This window comes from Peromyscus californicus, unplaced genomic scaffold (assembly GCF_007827085.1).
Source record: "Peromyscus californicus insignis strain IS unplaced genomic scaffold, ASM782708v3 Scaffold_4__1_contigs__length_199733344, whole genome shotgun sequence".
NCBI classification, from domain to species: domain Eukaryota; kingdom Metazoa; phylum Chordata; class Mammalia; order Rodentia; family Cricetidae; genus Peromyscus; species Peromyscus californicus.
In genome coordinates, this window is record NW_026294562.1 from 164108164 (window position 1) to 164129538 (window position 21375).

General features: G+C 46.5%; 2 protein-coding genes across 2 annotated transcripts; both read left to right on the forward strand.

The window, feature by feature from the left end:
* Nucleotides 1-482: 482 nt before the first annotated feature.
* LOC128094434 (uncharacterized) lies at nucleotides 483-8998 on the forward strand. The gene is given in 1 exon segment (XM_052712821.1): nucleotides 483-8998. A coding segment is annotated over 1 exon segment (5220 nt). The 5' UTR covers nucleotides 483-1388; the 3' UTR covers nucleotides 6609-8998.
* A 4275-nt stretch (nucleotides 8999-13273) lies between these two features.
* On the forward strand, nucleotides 13274-20890 carry LOC128124037 (binder of sperm protein homolog 2-like). The gene is made up of 5 exons (XM_052760272.1): nucleotides 13274-13284; nucleotides 16591-16661; nucleotides 19388-19420; nucleotides 20357-20497; nucleotides 20739-20890. Exons 1-5 carry the CDS (start codon nucleotides 13274-13276, stop codon nucleotides 20888-20890), a joined length of 408 nt encoding a protein of 135 aa, XP_052616232.1.
* Nucleotides 20891-21375: the final 485 nt, after the last annotated feature.

The following is a 21375-nucleotide window of genomic DNA, read 5'->3' on the forward strand; positions in this document are numbered from 1 at the left end:
TGAGCTGCTTTTTAAATGAAGATGTTACCTCATGTGTCCTGCAACACAAATGCCAATGTATATCTTTGAAGAAACAATGTACTAAGGAAAACAAGGAGGGGGCTGTGTCATATGCTCATTTTTTTTTTGCCAAGGGAATGAAGAAAGCCAATGAAATGCTAGGAATAGGAATAGATTGCCAAGTGATGTTGGCTGTCCTCACTGAGAGCTTTTATGTCTAAGTGTGAGTCCAGCCAAAATTATGTCTTTAAAAGAAAAAATAAGTAATCAAACCTTGGAAATTTTTAATTAATTTTAATTAAAATATAGTTACATCACTTCCCTCCTTCCCTTTACTCCCCAAACTCCTCCTATGTACCTCCCCCACACCATTGACTGCCTTTTGCTTTATTATTATTACATATATGTTATATGTAAACAAGTACACATATATAAATATAACCTTGTGAGTCTGTTTTTGTTCCTTGTGAAGGGCCCCAGCATACTTGCTTAGCTTAACGCCATTTTTGAGCAGGGCCTGAAAAGTAACTAGAGGTCAGAAAAACAACTTGTACCCTGGATGAGAGCCAAGTCAGCAGGCGTGTCGAGCTCGGGGAAAAACCACGAGCTGTCCTGAGTTTGAACCTGGCCTCATACGAATCGTCCAATCAGAACCCTGTAAACTATGCTTCCTGCTTCTGTACCCGCCCTTCCGCTGCCCAACCCTATAAAAACCCTCCACTCCAGCCCGTGGGCGCGCCAGTCTCTTCAGCCTCTGGAGGGACTGTATCGCCCCGGGTACCCGTGTTCCTGAATAAAGCCTCTTGCTGTTTGCATCTGACTTGTGGTCTCGGTGTAATCTCTGGGCGAGGGTCTCTCCAGAGGGAAGACTCCAGTCGGGGGTCTTTCATTTGGGGGCTCGTCCGGGATTTGAGACCCCCGCCTCGGGACCACCGACCCACTGTCAGGAGGTAAGCTGGCCGGCCACTGTCTGTCTGTATTGTCTCAGTCTGTTTACTTGTCTTTCATTTTCGTCGGACGTCCTAAGTCAGGTCTGAGTCGGTGGGGGCTGAAGGAGCTGACGAGCTCGGACTTCGCCCACCGAAACCCTGGAAGACGTTCCACGGGTATCTGAAGTCCCCTCTGGGGCACGGAAAGTCCCCTCTGGGGCACGGGAAGTCCCCTCTGGGGCACGGGAAGTCCCCTCTGGGGCACGGTTTTTCGGGGCCACCCACGCATCAGAAGGATACGTGGTACTGGCAGGGGACGGAGAATTCAAACACTCCGCGTCCCCATCTGAGTTTTTGTTTTCGGTTTTACGCCGGAGCCGCGCAGCGAAAAATTCTGTGGTCTGTCTTGTCTGTTTGTTTCTCGTTGTGTGTTTAACCCTTCTTTATTTGGAGACCACCATGGGACAGGCTGTCGCCACCCCATTGAGCCTAACCAAGGACCACTGGTCCGATGTTAAGGCCCGAGGAAACAATGAAGGTGTCATTGTCAGGAAGAAGAAATGGATCACCTTCTGCGAGGCCGAATGGGTCATGATGAATGTCGGCTGGCCGCGAGAGGGATCTTTTAACCTCTCTCTTATTTCGCAGGTGGAGGGTAAGGTTTTCGCCCCTAGCCCTTATGGGCATCCCGACCAGGTCCCATATATCACCATCTGGAGATCACTGGTCGAGAACCCATTTCCATGGGTTAAGCCTTTCCTTCCGCAGCCCCCTCCAGTCTCTGGGCCTTCTGCGCCCCCCAACCCAGACTCCTCCCTTTACCCCGTGCTCCCTCACAAGGAGACTCCTAAGCCTCCAGTCCTTCCCCCAGACCCCAATACTCCCCTTATAGATCTCCTGACGGAGGACCCACCACCATATCGAGCCGGACCACCTGGAGAGCCGGCCAAAGCGGCCCCAGCCGCCGCCCCGGTGGCGGCGTCCCCGGCCGTGCCCGTGGCAGATCCGGAAGTCACCTCGACTCGCAGGACCCACGGGGCTGAAGAAGAGGACGCAGCCCCGTCCCCCATTGCCGGCCGCCTCCGCGGCCGCCGGGATGGCCCCCCTATTGAGTCCAGGGCCTTCCCGCTCAGAGAGGGGCCGAATCGCCAGTTGCAGTACTGGCCCTTTTCAGCCTCAGACCTCTATAACTGGAAACAACATAATCCCCCTTTCTCCAGGGATCCTGTTGCCTTAACCGGCCTAATTGAGTCCATCCTAGTGACTCACAGGCCGACTTGGGACGACTGTCAGCAGCTCCTGCAGACCCTCTTAACAGTAGAGGAGAAGCAGAGAGTTTTCCTGGAGGCCCGGAAGCAGGTTCTGGGCGACGATGGGAGGCCAACCCAACTCCCAAATATCATCGATGCAGTTTTTCCCTTGACCCGCCCAGACTGGGACTTCAATACACCTGAAGGTAGGGAGCATCTACGTCTCTATCGCCAGTTGCTCTTAGCGGGTCTCCGAGCGGCCGCCAGAAGGCCTACCAATTTGGCTCAGGTAAGGAATGTGATACAGGGAAAGGAAGAAACACCCGCTGCATTTTTAGAGAGGCTGAAGGAGGCTTATAGGATGTACACTCCGTATGATCCAGAAGACCCAGGGCAAGCACCAGGTGTCATCCTATCATTTATCTATCAGTCTAGCTCAGATATCAGAACCAAATTGCAGCGGCTGGAAGGTTTACAGGCGCTAGGTTTGCCAGACTTATTGAAGGAAGCAGAGAAAGTGTTCAATAAGAGAGAAACTCCTGAGGAGCGTGAGGAAAGGAGATGGCAGAAACAAGAGGAAAGGGACAAGAAACAGCATAGGGAGATAAAAAAGGTTTTGGCTGCCGTTGTGTCTCAGGGACAGCGGAGAGAGGGAGATAGGTCGGGAGAGCGAAGGAGGCCACCCCTTGATAAAGATCAATGTGCTTACTGCAAGGAGAAGGGACACTGGGCCCGAGAGTGCCCCAAGAAGCCACAAGGACCCCGCCGGCCCAAGCCCAAGACTGTAGACCTCCTTAGTCTGGAAGACTAGGGGAGTCGAGGCCAGGAGCCCCCCCCTGAGCCTAGGATAACCCTCAAGATCGGGGGGCAGCCCGTGACCTTCCTGGTTGATACTGGTGCCGAACATTCAGTCCTAACCCATGCCGGAGTGCCTCTTAGCCGGCATTCTGCACTGGTGCAGGGGGCAACTGGAAACAAGAGGTATTATTGGACTGCCGAGAGAAAAGTCCAACTGGCATCAGGGCAAGTAACTCACTCCTTTCTGCACATACCTGAATGCCCCCATCCGCTGTTAGGACGGGACCTATTAACCAAATTGAAGGCACAAATCTATTTTGATGAGAAGGGACCGAGGGTCACGGGTCCTAAAGGAGACTCTCTACAAATCCTTGCCCTCAGTTTAGAAGAAGAATACCGTTTGTTTGAACCAGAACCCCCGGAGAAATCTCCTGAGGAACTACAGAACTGGCTGAGAGAGTTTCCTCAGGCCTGGGCAGAGACTGGGGGCTTGGGGCTGGCACACGATCAGCCACCGCTGGTGATCTCACTAAAGGCCTCCGCAACTCCCGTTTCAATTAGACAATACCCAATGTCACGGGAAGCTCATGAGGGGATCAAGCCCCATATTCGAAGGCTCCTAGACCAAGGGGTGCTAAAGCCCTGCCAGTCCCCTTGGAACACCCCTCTCTTGCCTGTTAAGAAACCGGGGACAGGGGACTACAGGCCGGTCCAGGACTTGAGAGAGGTCAATAAGCGGGTGGAGGACATACACCCCACGGTGCCCAACCCCTATAACCTTCTGAGCACCCTCCCACCGACCCACGTCTGGTACACTGTGCTAGACCTGAAGGATGCCTTCTTTTGTTTGAGACTGCACCCTCAAAGTCAAATGCTATTCGCTTTTGAATGGAGGGACCCAGAAAAAGGGCTTTCGGGACAGTTAACCTGGACCCGGCTCCCTCAGGGCTTCAAAAATAGCCCAACCCTCTTTGATGAGGCCCTACATGCAGATCTGGCCGGATTCCGGGTCGAACACCCAACCCTGACTCTGCTCCAGTACGTGGATGATCTACTCCTGGCAGCCAGGAGTCGAACCGAGTGCCTGGAGGGCACTCGAGCCTTATTGGCCAGACTTGGACAAAAGGGCTATAGAGCCTCAGCCAGAAAGGCTCAAATATGCCGAGATAAGGTTACCTACCTGGGCTACACCCTGAGCGGGGGGCAAAGATGGTTAACAAGAGCGAGGAAGGAGACGATAATCTCCATCCCCCCTCCTCGGAACCCCCGCCAAGTTCGAGAGCTCCTGGGTACGGCTGGGTACTGCCGCCTTTGGATTCCTGGCTTTGCCGAACTGGCAGCCCCATTGTACCCCCTCACTAAACCAGGGGCCATGTTCCAATGGGAGGAGAAGCATCAGAAAGCGTTCCAACAGATCAAGAAGGCCTTACTCGAGGCCCCGGCTCTGGGTCTGCCAGATCTAACCAAGCCCTTTGAGCTGTTTGTGGATGAGAACTCAGGTTTTGCCAAAGGGGTACTGGTGCAAAGACTGGGACCTTGGAGGAGACCTGTAGCGTACTTGTCCAAGAAATTGGACCCGGTGGCTACAGGATGGCCATCATGCCTCCGCATGGTGGCAGCCATCGCCGTATTACTTAAGGATGCCGGGAAGCTGACTCTGGGACAGCCGTTGACTGTGCTGGCCTCCCATGCAGTGGAGGCCTTGGTCCGACAACCACCGGACAGATGGCTTTCTAACGCCAGAATGACTTACTATCAGGCCTTACTGCTGGACTCAGACCGGGTAAATTTTGGGCCGACAGTTTCCCTTAACCCTGCTACCTTGCTGCCACTGCCTAGCCCCTCCGGGGAGCATGACTGCCTCCAGATTCTAGCCGAAGCACATGGCACCCGCCCTGATCTGACAGATCAGCCGCTTAAGAATCCAGACGCTGTCTGGTACACAGATGGGAGCAGTTTCCTGGAGGAGGGGAAACGCAGAGCCGGGGCAGCTATAACCACCGAATCGGAAGTGGTATGGGCATCGTCACTCCCGCCCGGGACATCGGCCCAGCGCGCAGAACTGATTGCGCTCACCCAAGCTCTCCGGATGGCAGAAGGTAAGAAGCTCACAGTTTATACTGACAGCAGATATGCCTTCGCCACTGCGCATGCCCACGGGGAAATCTACAGACGGAGAGGCCTGCTGACGTCCGCGGGTAAGGAAATCAAAAACAAAAAAGAGATCCTAGACCTCCTAAAGGCCCTGTTCCTCCCGCTCCAACTCAGTATTGTCCACTGCCCAGGGCATCAAAAGGATGACTCTGCGGTAGCCAGAGGGAATCGGCTGGCGGATCTGACTGCCCGAACAGTGGCTTCCCAGCCAGCAGGGAGCAGCCAGTTGATGGCCATACAAGAACCACAGCCTGAGAGAGACCCCGTGCCCTATAGCCCAGAAGACCATGAGCTAGCAAAGAAAATGGGGGCGGACTGGGAACAAGGAAGACAGGCATATATACTAGGGGACCGGATGGTCATGCCAACCTCCCATACCCGATACATGCTAAGATTCCTCCATGCTTTGACCCATTTGAGCAAAAACAAGATGAAGACCCTATTGGACAGAGAAAACACCTGGACAGTGCTGCTGAACCAGGATCAGGTACTTCAGCAGGTAACTTCTACCTGCCCAGCCTGTGCTCAAGTCAACGCAGGAAAGGTTCATCTAAACAAGGGGGCCCGCCAAAGAGGCCATCGTCCTGGTGTTCATTGGGAAATAGACTTTACAGAAGTAAAACCCGGACTCTATGGGTACCGGTACCTCCTGGTCTTCGTGGACACTTTTTCTGGATGGATCGAGGCATTTCCAACCAAGAATGAGACGGCTAATGTGGCAACAAAGAAACTGTTGGAAGAAATCTTCCCCAGGTACGGGATGCCTCAAATATTGGGGTCGGATAACGGGCCTGCCTTCGTCTCTCAGGTAAGTCAGAAGGTGGCCAAACTATTGGGGGTTGATTGGAAACTCCATTGTGCATACCGTCCCCAGAGCTCAGGACAGGTGGAACGAGCTAATAGAACAATCAAGGAGACTTTAACCAAATTAACGCTTGCAACTGGCACTAGAGATTGGGTGCTCCTACTTCCCTTGGCTCTCTACCGAGCCCGAAATACTCCTGGCCCACACGGCCTAACCCCTTTTGAGATCATGTATGGGGCCCCACCTCCTGTTGTAGACTTTCTCCATCCTGATATTTCCTCCTTTGCTACCACCCCTACTTTAGAGGCACATCTTCAAGCCCTCCAACTGGTGCAGAGGGAGATCTGGAAGCCCCTGGCCAAGGCCTACCAGGAGCAGCTAGACAAGCCGGTGGTGCCCCACCCCTTCCAGATCGGGGACTCCGTCTGGGTCCGACGACACCAGACCAAGAATCTGGAACCACGGTGGAAGGGGCCCTACACTGTCTTGCTGACCACCCCCACTGCACTCAAGGTCGACGGGATTACTGCATGGATCCACGCCTCGCATGTGAAGGCTGCCAGGGAACCCGACCCAGCAGGATCCAGAAAGTCAACATGGACAGTGCGCCGCACACGGAACCCCCTAAAAATAAGGTTGGCCCGCGGCTCCTCTTCCTCCCCCTCCTCTTAATCTCTGCCTACCCCCAGGGGACTAGGGCGGCAGAGAGCCCGCACCTAGTTAAGAGGCTCACTTGGCAGGTTATCTCACAAACTGGGGAGATGGTCTGGCAAACGACCGCCCTTCACACCCCCTTCACATGGTGGCCCAACTTGCATCCAGATCTCTGCCAACTAGTAGCAGGGTCAGGGGACTGGGACATCCCTACCACTGACCCCATGAACCCCAGAGCACCAGACGTCTGTCAGGATGGTAAGGGGACTTGCAAATGTAGTGACGGGAGATATGGATGTGGTCACCCTGAAACCAGAGCAGCCCTGTCACAACTATCCTTTTACGTCTGTCCCCGGGATGGTAGGGACAGAAAGATGATTAGACAATGTGGGGGTTATGAAAGTTACTTCTGTAAAGCATGGGGATGTGAAACAACTGGTAATACCTATTGGGAGCCTTCATCCACTTGGGACCTCATTAGGGTAAAAAGGGCTACCCAAAGAGAAAGCCACTCATGGCGTCCTCTTACTCAAGGACGTTGTTGGGGAACTGTCACGTCAGGAAGAGATAACACTTACTGGAAAGGGGGGGGGGCCCTGTGTAAATTTCACCTGCAACCCCCTGAATATATCTTTTACTCAAAAGGGAAGGGAGATAACACAAGACTGGATTAAAGGTAGAACATGGGGACTTAGACTTTACATGACGGGATGGGACCAGGGAGTCGTGTTTACGATTAGGCTTAAAATCACAGAGCCCTCCGCCTCTATAGGTCCCAACCAGGTTCTCTCTGACCAAAAGCGCCCCTCTTTACCCGCTCCGGCACCCCCGAGGGCTACCCCCCGACCCAATTCGGCCATTCGCTCAAGCACGGCTCCGAATGCCACTATAACCCCAGTCACCCTCCAGCCACCCAGGCCCGGTACGGGAGACCGGCTATTGAATCTTATAGAGGGCGCTTACTCAGCCCTCAATGTTACCAACCCAAATCAGACTCAGGAATGCTGGTTATGCCTAGTCTCCACACCCCCCTATTATGAGGGGGTGGCCGTAGTCGGAAGCTTCACCAATTCTTCTTCACCCCCGTCAGGATGTGCCTCGACACCTCAGCATAAGCTCACAATCTCCGAGGTGTCAGGACAAGGACTATGTCTGGGGATAGTACCCTACACCCACCAACACCTGTGTAATCGCACCCAGGCACTTGTTCCAGGACCCCACTATCTCGTGGCTCCCAACGGGACTTATTGGGCCTGTAGCACTGGACTTACACCATGCCTCTCCTCCTCAATACTAGCCAACACGGCCGATTATTGTGTGCTCATAGAACTGTACCCCAAGATAGTCTACCGTGCACCTGAAGATATCTATGCCCGATATGAGACAGGGGTCCCCCGTATAAAAAGGGAGCCAGTCTCGCTAACCCTGGCCCTGATACTAGGTGGGTTAACTATGGGAGGAGTCGCTGCCGGAATAGGCACAGGTACCACTGCCCTCATGGAAACCAACCAGTTCAGACAACTCCAGGTTGCCATGCATACCGATATCCAGGCACTGGAGGAATCCGTGAGTGCCTTGGAAAAGTCACTCACCTCCCTGTCTGAAGTAGTTCTGCAGAACCGGAGGGGATTAGACCTCCTCTTCCTGCAGGAGGGGGGGTTATGTGCCGCCCTTAAAGAAGAATGTTGCTTCTATGCGGATCATACTGGGGTGGTGAGAGATAGCATGGCTAGATTAAGAAAAAGATTAGAGCAAAGACAAAAACTCTTTGAAGAACAGCAGGGATGGTTTGAAGGATGGTTCAGAAGGTCCCCCTGGCTCACCACCCTCATCTCCACCCTTATGGGACCCCTTCTGATTTTATTGCTCCTTCTGACGCTCGGGCCCTGTATCCTAAACAGACTTGTCCAATTTATCAGGGAACGCGTTTCTACTATTCAGACCTTGGTATTGACACAACAATACCAACGACTCAACCAGGTGGAAATGGAGCCACATCCCTATTCTTCCCCATGAATGGAGGATTCCATTCCCTGAGATAAGAAAATGGGGGAATGAAGGGCCCCAGCATACTTGCTTAGCTTAACGCCATTTTTGAGCAGGGCCTGAAAAGTAACTAGAGGTCAGAAAAACAACTTGTACCCTGGATGAGAGCCAAGTCAGCAGGCGTGTCGAGCTCGGGGAAAAACCACGAGCTGTCCTGAGTTTGAACCTGGCCTCATACGAATCGTCCAATCAGAACCCTGTAAACTATGCTTCCTGCTTCTGTACCCGCCCTTCCGCTGCCCAACCCTATAAAAACCCTCCACTCCAGCCCGTGGGCGCGCCAGTCTCTTCAGCCTCTGGAGGGACTGTATCGCCCCGGGTACCCGTGTTCCTGAATAAAGCCTCTTGCTGTTTGCATCTGACTTGTGGTCTCGGTGTAATCTCTGGGCGAGGGTCTCTCCAGAGGGAAGACTCCAGTCGGGGGTCTTTCACTTGTGTATATATGATTTCAGGGCTGACCGTTTTGTATTGGACAGCCAACTAGAGGCTCATCCCTGGGAAAGGCTAACTCTCCCTCTCTCAGCAGTCCTCAGTTGCCTGTAGTTCTTTGTCTAAAGGTGGGACCCTCTGAGATTTCCCCTTCTGTGTCTACATGTCCATTGGTGCTGCCCTTGTTCAGGCCTTGTTTAGGCAGTCATATTATTGAGGTATCATAGGTGAAGCTTCCCTGTCATTTCTAGGAGACACAATCTCGCAGCAGGTTTCCTGTCCTCTGACTCTTATAATCTTTCCGTCCCCTCTTCCACAATGCTCCCCAAGCCTTAGATGCAGGAGTTGTGTTGGAAATGTATCCAGTGGGGCTGGGCACCTCATGACTAGTTGTCCTTTGTATTTTGACTAGTTGTGGTTTTCTTTAAAGGTCTCTCTGTTGTAAAGAGAAGTTTCTCTGATGAGTGGTAAGAGCCACATTTATCTGTAGGTGTAATCTTATTAAGGTATAGCTAAGTTCAATTTTCAAGTATACTATTGAGAATTTTTCCACTTACGTTCATCAGGGACATTGTTTTATAGTTCTGCTTTGTGTATTCTCTTCTAAAATTTCATTTCATTTCTCCATAGTGTATGTGTTTCTGTGTGAGAATATATGATGAAAATATGTCTTCTAACTAGAAAAATAGACTTTGAGGTGTGATGCTGATTCTTACCCAAGTAAAATGACACAATTCAAAAGACTCAGATTCCTTCAGGCATCCCAACAAAAGACAACTGCCCAAAAAACCTCCCTTCTAACTTATTTGAGTGACACATTATTCATTATTTTAAATTATAGTCACCCAGTGTGCCATGCAACACCAGAATTTATTACTTCTATCTAATTGTAACATTATATTCACCATCCAACCTTTCCATGACCCCTCCATTGGCCTTCCCTGGTCTCTGCCGAGTATTAGTCAAGATCAATGTTTTTAGATTCCACATGGGTTAAATGATGTGATATTTGTATTTCTATTACTGTCTTGTTTCACTTAACATAGTGTCATTCAGGTCTCTCTATGTTACTGTCCATGGCAGGACTTCATGACTTTTTTTTAGTGAATTACTGGTATTTCATTGTGTAAATATACCACAAATTCTTTATTCATTCATTACTTATTGGTCATTTAGCTGCAATATAACTATCATTTTGGCTTCCCATGGCTCAAGAACAAATAATAGAGAAAACACAACATTTTTAGTCACATATTTAAAATATGGGCACTAACAATCTTATATCCAGCCAAGCTGTCCATCAAGCATGATGGTTTCAGACAGTGTTCATGTACGAACCCTGAAGAAATGGTGATTGTTTCCACATGTTCATAAGGAACCCACTAGGGGGAAGCCTTAAGTCAATCTTTATTCACTCTTCCATACAAAACAACCCAGAAAGCAATGTACAATGAAGTAGTGTATTTTGGTGATTCAAAATACAGTGGAGTCAGGTAACAAGGAGTGTGAAACTCTAGCCCAGATTTTAACAGTCATAAGACTGGGACTTAACTTTTTAACACCTTAGCCTCTCCATCTGTCAGTTCATTCACACTACTGTTTTTCTTACATAGTGTGGTGGTTTGAATTAGAATGCCCCCATAGGCTCATATATTTGAATGTTTTGTCACCAAGGAGTGGAACGGTTTGAGAAACAGTAGGGGTGTGTGGGGGGGCATTTACCCAACCACCCCCGCAGTTCCCCAGAGTTTTCTTGAGTGCGAGCAGCAGGAAATATTAGATAGAAGGATTTACTGAGGAGAATATCGCAGAGATAAACAGATAGAAAATAAAGGATAGCCTTGAGAGGGCCTGGAACCTATTCCAACGGGCCCCGACTGTCTCTGCCCCAGGGTTTTTATAGAGACGCCAAGGGGTGGAGCAAAAGACCTCCTCCCCCAGCACAGTCAAGTGCAGACCATCTCAGACACCTGCACTCAGGCCCGTGGTCCTAATCATCCTCTATGCGGACCTGCTGGGTAAAGCCACGAGGAACCCGAGAACGGGCTCCCACAGGTGTGGCATTGTTAGAGTAGATGTGGCCTTGTTGGAGGAAGTGTGTAACTGGGGGTGGGCTTTAAGGTTTCAAAAGCCCATGCCAGGCCCAGTCTCAATCTCTCTCTCTCTCTCTCTCTCTCTCTCTCTCTCTCTCTCTCTCTCTCTCTCTCTCTCTCTCTCTCTCTCTCTCTCTGCCAGAAGTCTGGGGATCAGGATGTAAAGCTCTCTGCTACTGCTCCAGTACCATGTCTGTCTGCTTCTAGCCAGGATGATGAAGAACTAACCTTTTAAAACTGTAAGCAAGTTCCCAACTAAATGCTTTCTTTTATAAGAGTTACCGTGGTCCTCACAGCAATACAACGGTACCTAAGACACAGAGTTTGGTAGCGTCACTGTTTTAAAATCATAGTTACTGTTAGCTGCATTGATAATAGCAGGAGCAATAGGAGAATGCTTCTATAGCATGTTTTATGCCAGGGATTGTATTCCGTGCTAACACACACACACACACACACACACACACACACACACACACACACACACAGAGAGAGAGAGACTCATAAAAATCCCTGCAATTTGATGACCGTGGCTCCATTGTCACCTCTATTTTACCACATCAGGAAAGTTAAGCACAAAGTACCAGACATATTAACTGAAAATAACAGCTTGTGAAAACGCAGAGTTACTAAGGGCAGCATCAGAAAATACTTTGAAAATCATTACCGTCCCTTCTCTGGCAAACATGGACACGTGAACTATCTCATGATGCAGACAAGCACATCAAGGTCCTTGGACCAACAGCCATCCTTTATTTTTACTTATTTGTTTTAACAATTCTGGTTCCTTTTGAAAATTTTGGACATATTCATCTCCCCTCCTTCAATTTTTCCCATTGCCACCCTCTCCACCTTCTCACCCAACTTTGGGCAGATACACACACAAACTCACAGTGATTGTGAAAGCATGCAAAAGATCTGTAAAAGCTCCACGCAGACAATATTCCAGCATAGAAGTAGGAAGTGGGGCACAAAAACACAAAAAAATTCCAACAGCTATTCTGTATAATTACTCAGCACATGCCTAGTTGCTTTCCCTATGCTATGCCACAAAATCCTTATTCCCAAACCTGTGGGGAAAGCATGGTGTACTCATTCAAAACAACAGGGGCTAAGCATGTTATTCGCTAGTCCATTTGTCCGTTTGTCTGGGGATAATCTCCATCTTCATTGAACTTACAGTGCAATAAAGGGAATTGATAATAAACATGCACATCAATAGGTGCAAATGTGAATTATTGATACAAATATAGAGTAGACATCAGGCAGAAGCAATGGAGATTGAGTAAGTGACATGATGTCCTTTTCTTTAAAATAAATAAATAAATAAATAAATTTATTTATTTATATTTGTTTGTTTATTTATTTTACATCCTAGCCACAGTTTCCCCTACCTCCTCTCTTCCAAGTCCCTCCCTGCAAAACTCTGTTCCCACCCCCCAATCCACTCCTCCTCCATTTCTGTTTAGGAAAGGGCAGGTCTCCCATGAATATCAACAAAACATGACATGTTTCTGTTTAGGAAAGGACAGGTCTCCCATGAGTATCAACAAAATGTGGCATATCAAGTTGTAGTAAGATTAAACATATACCCCATTTATTAAGGCTGGGTGAGGTGACCCAGTATGAGGAGGAGGGTCCCAAAAACCTATAAAAGAGTTCCAACTGTTAGGAGTCCCACAAGAGGACCAAGCTACACAACTGTCACATATATGCAGAGAGCCTAGGTCAGTCCCATGCAGGCTCCCTGGTTATCAGTTCAGTCTCTGTGAACCCCTGTGAGCCCAGGTTAGTTTATCTTGTGTGTTTTCTTGTGGTGTCCTTGACTCCTCTAGCTCCTACAATTCTTTGTCCTCCTCTTCTGCAGGATTCCCTGAACTCCTCCTAATGTTTGTCTGTGGGTTCACGTCTGTTTCCATCAGTTGCTGGATGACACTTCTCTGATGACAGTTGGGGTAGGCATCAATCTGCTCACAGGAGATGGCCAGTTCAGACTACGTATCTGCTATTGCTACATGTCCTTTCCTGACCAAATGCTTCGCAAGAAGCAACTTAAGAGATTTCTCCTGGTTTACAATTTGAGGTGACACAGTCTATTATTCCAGGAAAGGCATGATGGGAGGAACGTGAGTTTGTTGGTCACATTTAGCCTGCATTTGGGAAGCAGAGAGAAGATAGGAAGTGGGGCCAAGACATAAACACTCGAGGCTCACCCTTGGAGACTCACCTTCTCCAAGGAAGTGCCACCTTCCAAAATAGTGCCCCCTGCTGCTGATAAAGTGTTCAGACGTGAATCTATGTTGGACATTTCACTATCAAATATCAGCACATGGGTTCTCTGGGATCTGAAGAAAAGGAGTGAATGAGTCTGGTCTGATAACTTTGAGGAATAGTGTTTGGGGGCCAACAGTGTTGAAATGCATATGCTTTTAAAGAATATTCTGTTTAGATGTTTGAGGGATGACAGGGAGTTCATTGGTTTGAATGAGTGAGGGCATGATTTGTCTGTCTGTGGTGTTTTGTATTGGCAGTTTTAGCAGACTAATATAATAGATTCATACATCTCACATACAATTGTTCTAATCTTTTTTGTTATTATTATTATTATTATTTTTTGCAACAGAGTTTCTCTGTGTAGCCCTAGCTGACCTGGAACTCACTTTGTAGATGAGGCTGGCCTTGACCTCACAGAGATCCACTTTCCTCTGCCTCCTGAGTGTTGGGATTAAAGGTATGTGCCACCATGCCTTCCAATTGCCCTACTCTTAAATTCACAAATACTCATGATGTTTGAGAACTTAATATTCTTATGCTGTGTGACTATGAAGCACAGATAAGAAACAACCCCTGCCACAGATAAAAAGTCCTTTATCCATGACCCCGACTAACGAATGGAGATTCATTATTTGAGCTTAGTCTATCTGATATCAATGGGTGTATATTCTCAAGGTTCTACAGGTTCTATAGAAGACAGTAAAAGTGCGAACTCATTTCTGTATCTCTTTGTTTTTTGTGTTCCACATAAAAATGGAGTCCCTATCGATTCCTTCTGTATCAGAATCACTGATTAATTTTCACTGGCCTGCAAATCAATTGGGTATTCACATAGAAGCTGTAAAATCTAAGACCACCTCTGCCTTTTTGTAGGTTTTTGATCTTGGGTAAAATTTTCCTTTCAAACTTGCCCCAAGCCACCAAATGTTGTTGGCTAGATACCAGCCTTGGTTCTGAGAAAATTGGAAAGCTTTCTCTTTAGCACAAGTGACAATAGCCTTAGGACGTAATAACTATGCAGGTGAGACAGAAAGGAATAATGGGTTCTTTCTGAAGTCCATTGCAGTCTTTCCAGAGGGTGAGATGTTCTGGCCTCTGATCACAATGTCCTTTAGCATGTAAGACAAAACGAATCTTTGGACCACTCCTCACTCACTATGTACATATTTATCAGAATTTACAGAACTGCATTAGCATTCAGGAATATATCTGCCTATTGTCTTTGGGGAAAGTTAGGACCACAGTAAAGAGGATTAGAAGAATGTTCTTCAACAAAGCAGGGAAAAGGCAGCTGAATCAATTCAAGGGTGTGCCAACTTCCAGCCACTTGCCGTACTCTATGAGTAAGGGATATGGACCAGAACCTTTCATTCCTGGAGATGTATGTAAATTGGATTGTGATAGTTCTAATTGGAGACAGGGTTATGATGGGAAATAATGAACACAAATTAACTGAAACAGTAACCACTTTTCTCTCAAATTAGGCTCCTCAAATAGCTTTTGTCTTTTGGGCTGGGGTCCCTTGTTTTCCAGACATGTGAACTAAGTTGTAACTGGCATTCAATCAATTATTTCCAATGGAGAGATGGCTTTTTCAGTGGCTATGAGAAGATCAGGCGTCCTGTGAAGACACTTAACCTGTAAGATCTCCTAGACTCTGGAGTGAGGATGAGTCAGATAGATCTGCTCAGGATGCTTGAATGAAACCCATAATTTTCCACTTCTTCATGAGATACTTAATCTTCTTTTATTAAGGAATTTTTTATTCATTTTACATACCAATCACAGATCCCCCTCTCCTCTCTCTTTCCACACTGCTCACTTCCCCCCAAACCCGCCCCCCAATTCCCTCCTCTAACAAGGCAAGGTCTCCCATGGGGAGTCCAAAGAGCCTGGTACTTTAAGTTGAGGCAGGTCCAAGCCTGTCCCCCTGAATCAAGGCTGTCCCACCACAGGTAGTAGACTCCAAAAAGCCAGCTCATGCACTGAGGATGATCCTGATCCTACTGCCAGGGGGCCCCTTAAACAGATCAAGCTACACAACTGTTTCACTTATGCAGTGGGCCTAGTCCAGTCCCATGGAGACTCCACAGATGTGGATCTAATGTTCATGAGTTCCCACTAGTTTGGTTTTGTGGAGACACTTAATCTTAATGAATGACTTGGACTCTTTGGCCCCCAGTTTCTAAATCTTTGGACCTACGTTTCCTAGTGGAACCAAGTACAGGATCCCATATGGTGCCACTGTATGAGACTTCTATGGGTGTATTCAAGAAGCACTGCTAGCCTGTGTGTTTCTTGCTTGCATTTGATGAAGATATTCATCATCCATGGCAACACTGGAGGGTTTTTATGGCCATTATGCTAGTTTATCAAAAGTATAAAAGCCTATGTTTTTGATGTTCATCTTCTCCAGGTTCTGTGCCATTATCAGCATTTCCTCTCATGTTTACATATGGTCATAATAGAAATAATGACTGAAAAAAGAATCCCTGATCTCTTCATAGGCATTTGGTGAATGATGACTGTTAACCCTGCTTTTACTAACATGGCCATAATGCCTGGCTTCCAAGACCATTTGTTCTTTATTTTGGATTATCTTGAAGTACACCAAGCCATTTGCAAGGGAGATATCTGCTTCTGGTTTGGTGTTCTATATTCTAAATATCATCCTCACTGTTAACCTTCCTCTCTCCATTCTCACATTTTCCCTTCCTCCCTTTCTTCCTCTCTCTCCTCCTTCCTCCCTTCCTCATTCCCAAGGACAAATTCTTGGTTAATTATTGCTTTTGAAATCAGACACAGTTGGATGTGATCCCAAATGCACCTGCATGGTGCTGTGTTGAATAAATACTAATATCTCTCCAGGTTTCATCTCTAACAATCAGGAGAAGACACAGACTATATCTTACAAAGTTGTAAGATATTCAAAGACTGGCTGTCATGTTGAAAAAGCCAAAAGATCCCCTACAGGGTGAGCAACACTTTCAGAAAGACACCATGGAACGTTCTAAGATAAATGTTGAATCACTCTAAGTCATTTAGGACAAAGGGAATTCACTGTGGAGGAAGTGTGTGAGCAGACAGAGTAGGAGGAGCAGAAAGAGAGAGTATAAAGTCGGAGGCAAGGTTTGCTCCTGGGTGTGTGCCATCTGCAGGCAACTGGAGGTGATGAGACATCTTGTGGGCTGGGTGTTGCTAGCTGTCTGTATGTATGGACTGAATGCAGGTGAGGTGGAAAAGAGGGGAGAGGGTTGGAGCAGGAGAGTCCAAGGCAAATGAGAATTGAGAAAGGCTGGAGATCAACTGTCCATGACATCTTTTCAGTACAGCCAGCAGAGGGTGGAGAGCTGTGAATTGGACTATTGTTTGTTCTTCCCCTCCTTGGTTGAGTGAGCACAGAACAGGTGACTTTACCTGTGAGGGTGCCCTAGTTTCAGCATCTGTATAGTAATAAAAAATATCTTCATGAAAGAGGGGAACTAGTATGAGTTGTTTTGGAAATTTCTGCAAAATCTCTTGTTAAGGAAGCAAGGTCTAAAATGGTGTATGGACTCAGTTATTCTTTGCATGAGAGTAGTCTATTAATGCCTTCCTATCTGGTTGTTGACTGACAGTGTCTATAAGTTTCAAACACACATGACATGGGTTGCCAGTGGGGCAGATGTCAGGGTGACTGAGGTCAGGTTTGGTGGGGAGAAATTTCATGTTGATTCATTTTATAAGTCACTTATATGGAATTTGAACCACATGAATGGCATCCTTAGGAGACAAGTAATTTCAATGCAGAACAAGGGGTCTCATCTTGTGGTGTGGTTGTGAGGGTTAATCAGGAAGGGTAGAGGAGTCCTTTAGCACGGCCATCATCCTGCAGCTGTGTCCACAGGAATGCAGAGCCCTAGAGAAAGCTGTGCTTTTCGTGCACGACAGCTTGAAATATACAGAGTGTGGGGTACTCTGTGTCTAACGAAGAGAGAGTTAGAACACTTTGTTGTTTTAGGAGTATGTTTTGAAAGAATCTCATGTAGTCTAAATAAATCTCATGTTCACCATGTAGATGAAGATAGCCTTAAGCTCCTGATTTCCCAGTTTTTACCTTTTGAGAGCTGAGATTATGGGCAAGTACCACCATCCCTAGTCAGTTTATATGTTGTTGGGATCGGACTCAGGGCTTTGTGCATGTTATGCAAGCACTCAATCAACTGAGACATATCCTCTTCTCTTAGAAAGGATTTGGACTCTTGTTGTTACCAGAGATACAAAGGAAGCAAGAATCATGCAAGTTGGTATGCAGTCAGAAAGGAGGCCAATGCTATAACATGGTATCTTAGTAAATCTTGTCTATGACAAGGCAGAGTAGCTGTCTTTAAGTAAGGAATGAAAGCAGATGGGTAAAAAATAGGGGGTGAGGGTTGGAGGGGGAAAGTCCAGAGCAAGTGAGGATTGAGGAAAGCGTACTGAGTCACTCGCTTTGGCGAAGGGAGTAAGACCACTTGCTGGCAGGGCGTTATTTCCCTCCTGTAGCTGGAGTCTTTCTCTCCAGGTTCCGCCAATCCCCCCGCAGCCCCACAACCCACTTATAAAATAAACACACAGACGCTTATATTATTTAAACTGTTTGGCCTAATGGCTCAGGCTTCTCACTAACTGTTCCTATCCTTAAATTAACTCATTTCTATGAATCTATAAGTTGCCACGTGGCTCGTGGCTTACCAGTGTCTCAACATGTTGCTTCTCATCACAGTGGCTGGCAGCGTCTCTCTGCCTCAGTCTTCCACTTCCCAGAATTCTCCTCCTTGTCTTGCCTACACTATTCTTCCCGCCTGACTACTGGCCAATCAGCATTTTATTTATTAATCAATCATAGCAACATATATTTATGGCATACAGGACATCCTACAGCACCCTCCCATGTTCTCCCTGAATTCTGAAGTGCTCTTATCATGACTCATTTTTATCTCATAAAAACACTTCAGAACTTTGTGGAAGCATAGTAGAATATCAAGGAAGTTGCTTAAGTCAATCCTAACAAAACTGAAAATAAAATATGTAAAGCCAGAAAGTTATGAGGGAAGGATCCTTAGGAAGTTGCTCCAGAAAATGAAAAAGCTATTATAAAATGCTCTACAGGAATGACAGCTATATACAAAGGGTGTGTAAATTACTTTACAGGAGATCAGGCATGGAGGTAGCTCAGTAGATATGAGAGCTTGACCCTAAGATTCACCAACTGATGTGGATTCCCAGAATACATAGTAGAAGGAGGGAAATGACTTCAACAAGTTGTCCTCTGACCTCCACACATATATCATGGCTTACAAACAGACACACAGAAACAGACACAGACACAGACACACACACACACACACACACACACACACACACACACACACACACACACAAATACACATACACACATTTGTAAAGAATAACAAAACAAAAACTCAAACACACAAAAAATCTTGTAAGTACTCTCTCAATCACATTTTCCAGCAGGTGTTGGTTACATTTTGGGGTGGCATCACTCATATTATGGATGTTTGGGGTCAATTATAATCTCAATTTATCTGGCAAACTTTCTTATCCCCCCTTGACTCAGGCTCCTTAAATATGACTACATTTACTTTGGCACCATATTCTCATTGAAATGTTCTGTTAACAATAAGTTGGAAGAAGAATATTATTTAGACTTTTAGTGAATGGACAGAACTGGCATGGCATTGGACATGGCAGGATGACTTTAACTGACTCCAAGGAAGACATCAGAGAAGTGAGAGCTCACATCTAAGTGGATGGAACTTCCTGGCTTTCCACAGCTTGATGTGACATTCCCTGGGAGATATACAACCCCAACTTGAGATGTTGCAGGACACTGATGTATATTTCGTAGTCATTCTGTATATGCAGTGCTTTAGAAGGTGGCTTACACTTTACAAATTATTTTTTGTCTTTCAGACTTGATTCCCTATTTACGGCCCCCAATGGAAGGTAAGGGGGCAACCTCTATCTGGCAGCATCTTAAATGACAGCTTACACCCCTTAAGAGTAGCAGATGCATACTTTCCTGCTGTGGAAATTTTTTTGTTTTATTCTTCTGACCTAAGAGGCTTCCCTGGGCTACATCAGCTAAACAATACTGAAGATCCAGTTAAATGACCAACTCAAGATTCTCACTTGTCACTCAAGGAAGGCACTCCTTTATCCATTGGGACTCAGATAAGGCACTATGTGGGTTTCTGTACTTGGTTATTTATTTCCCTTTACAGTGTAATAGTAATTACATATGTATGGAGTCAAATTTGATGCTTGGATATAGGTTCACACTATGAGTGGTTAAATCAAGGTCATTAATGTAATTAATAAAACCATCTTGTTACAAATACCAGTTTAAAATGTATTTATTTTAGCAGAATATAATTGCATTATTTCCATCCATTCCCTTTCCATTCTCCAACTCCTCCAATGTTCCCTCCACATCATCACATTCCCTCAAATTCCTGGCCTGTGCCTCACTGAAATGAACATTTTAAAATCAAGTCCCAGCTGGCCATGGTAGCTCAGGTTTTAATCTCAGCACTCAGGAGGCTGAGGCAGGAGGACTGATATGAATCAGAGGCCAGTCTTACCTACAGAATTCTAAGACAGACCAAGTTACAGGAGTGAAACCTGGTTTAAAAATTAAATGAAATATAAAAATTTAAAAGTCAATTCCTGCTAACCATGATAGCGAATGCCTTTTAATTCCAACACTGAGGAGGCAGAGGCAGGTGGATCTCTGAGTTAAAGGCCAGCCTGATCTATATAGCAAATTCTAGGCCAGCCCAGGTCAGCATAGTGAGACCCTGGAATCAAAGAAACAAAACAAAACAAACTCACTTCCCATTGCGAGCATCTTTTACATTCTGAAATTATTCTTTTCTCCAGAATTTCCTGTGCCAAACTGTACCTTTCCGTTCATCTATAACGAGGTAATCTACCACAGCTGCATCTCTGTCCACAGTGATTATGATTGGTGCTCCCTTGATTATTATTTCCAAGGAAGGTGGAGATACTGCAAAGCATTTGGTGAGAGTCCTATAAAGGTATATATTATATAACCACGACCCAAGAGGCAGTGTGTAGAATCTGGAGAAAATGTTTTAGATTTCAGAAAGCAGTCTTTCATATATATATAAAAAGCAGTCTTTTATATATATATATATATATAAAAACAATCAGATAGAAAAAAATAGTTGACTATTTTCTCCACAGGGATTAATTTGAGGACAGTGTTCTTAGTGCATCCTTTATACATCTTTCTCTGCAGATCCTCCAATGTGTATCTTTCCTTTCCAATTTGGAAAAAAGTACATTTATGAATGCACCAAGGAAGGCTACATTTTGAATCGGAGTTGGTGTTCATTGACTGACAATTACAACAAAGATAAAAAATGGAAGCAATGTTCTCCTTACAAGTAAGATGATGGGAGAGGTGGGTCAATGTCCTATTAGCTGTGAAAGGAGCAAAGCATTAGGCTGGTGGGTGAGAAGTCTGAGATCTAGATCTCCTGGCTATGGCTTAGTCAGGGGGCAGCAAACATTTCCTGTGAAATGTCTCCTGTTGAGTACAGTGGGCTTATGTGGTGCTGGTCAAAAACACTCAGCTTGGCTTGGTAGCACAAACACAGTCACAAAAGGACAAGTGTACTGGGTCATTGGATAATCTGAAAAACATTTACATGTTTTCTAATGATTAAAATCACATGTGTCGCTTTTGTCGTTGCTGTGACAAATCACCCAAGGAAAGAAAACTCAATGAAGGAGGGAAGGGTATCTTTGGGCTACTGTGGTTTGAGGGAACATAGTCCATTATGGTATGGATGGAAGGTGCGGTGGTGAGAACATGAGTCAGCTGATCACATTGTGTCTGCATTCAGGACAGACAGAGATGTAGACAGACAGAG

Coding starts and splice junctions, on each gene's coding strand:
- LOC128124037 (XM_052760272.1), top strand. Junction 16,662..19,387: donor TATGTATGGACTGAATGCAG/GTGAGGTGGAAA, acceptor TTTGTCTTTCAG/ACTTGATTCCCTATTTACGG. Junction 19,421..20,356: donor TTTACGGCCCCCAATGGAAG/GTAAGGGGGCAA, acceptor TCTTTTCTCCAG/AATTTCCTGTGCCAAACTGT.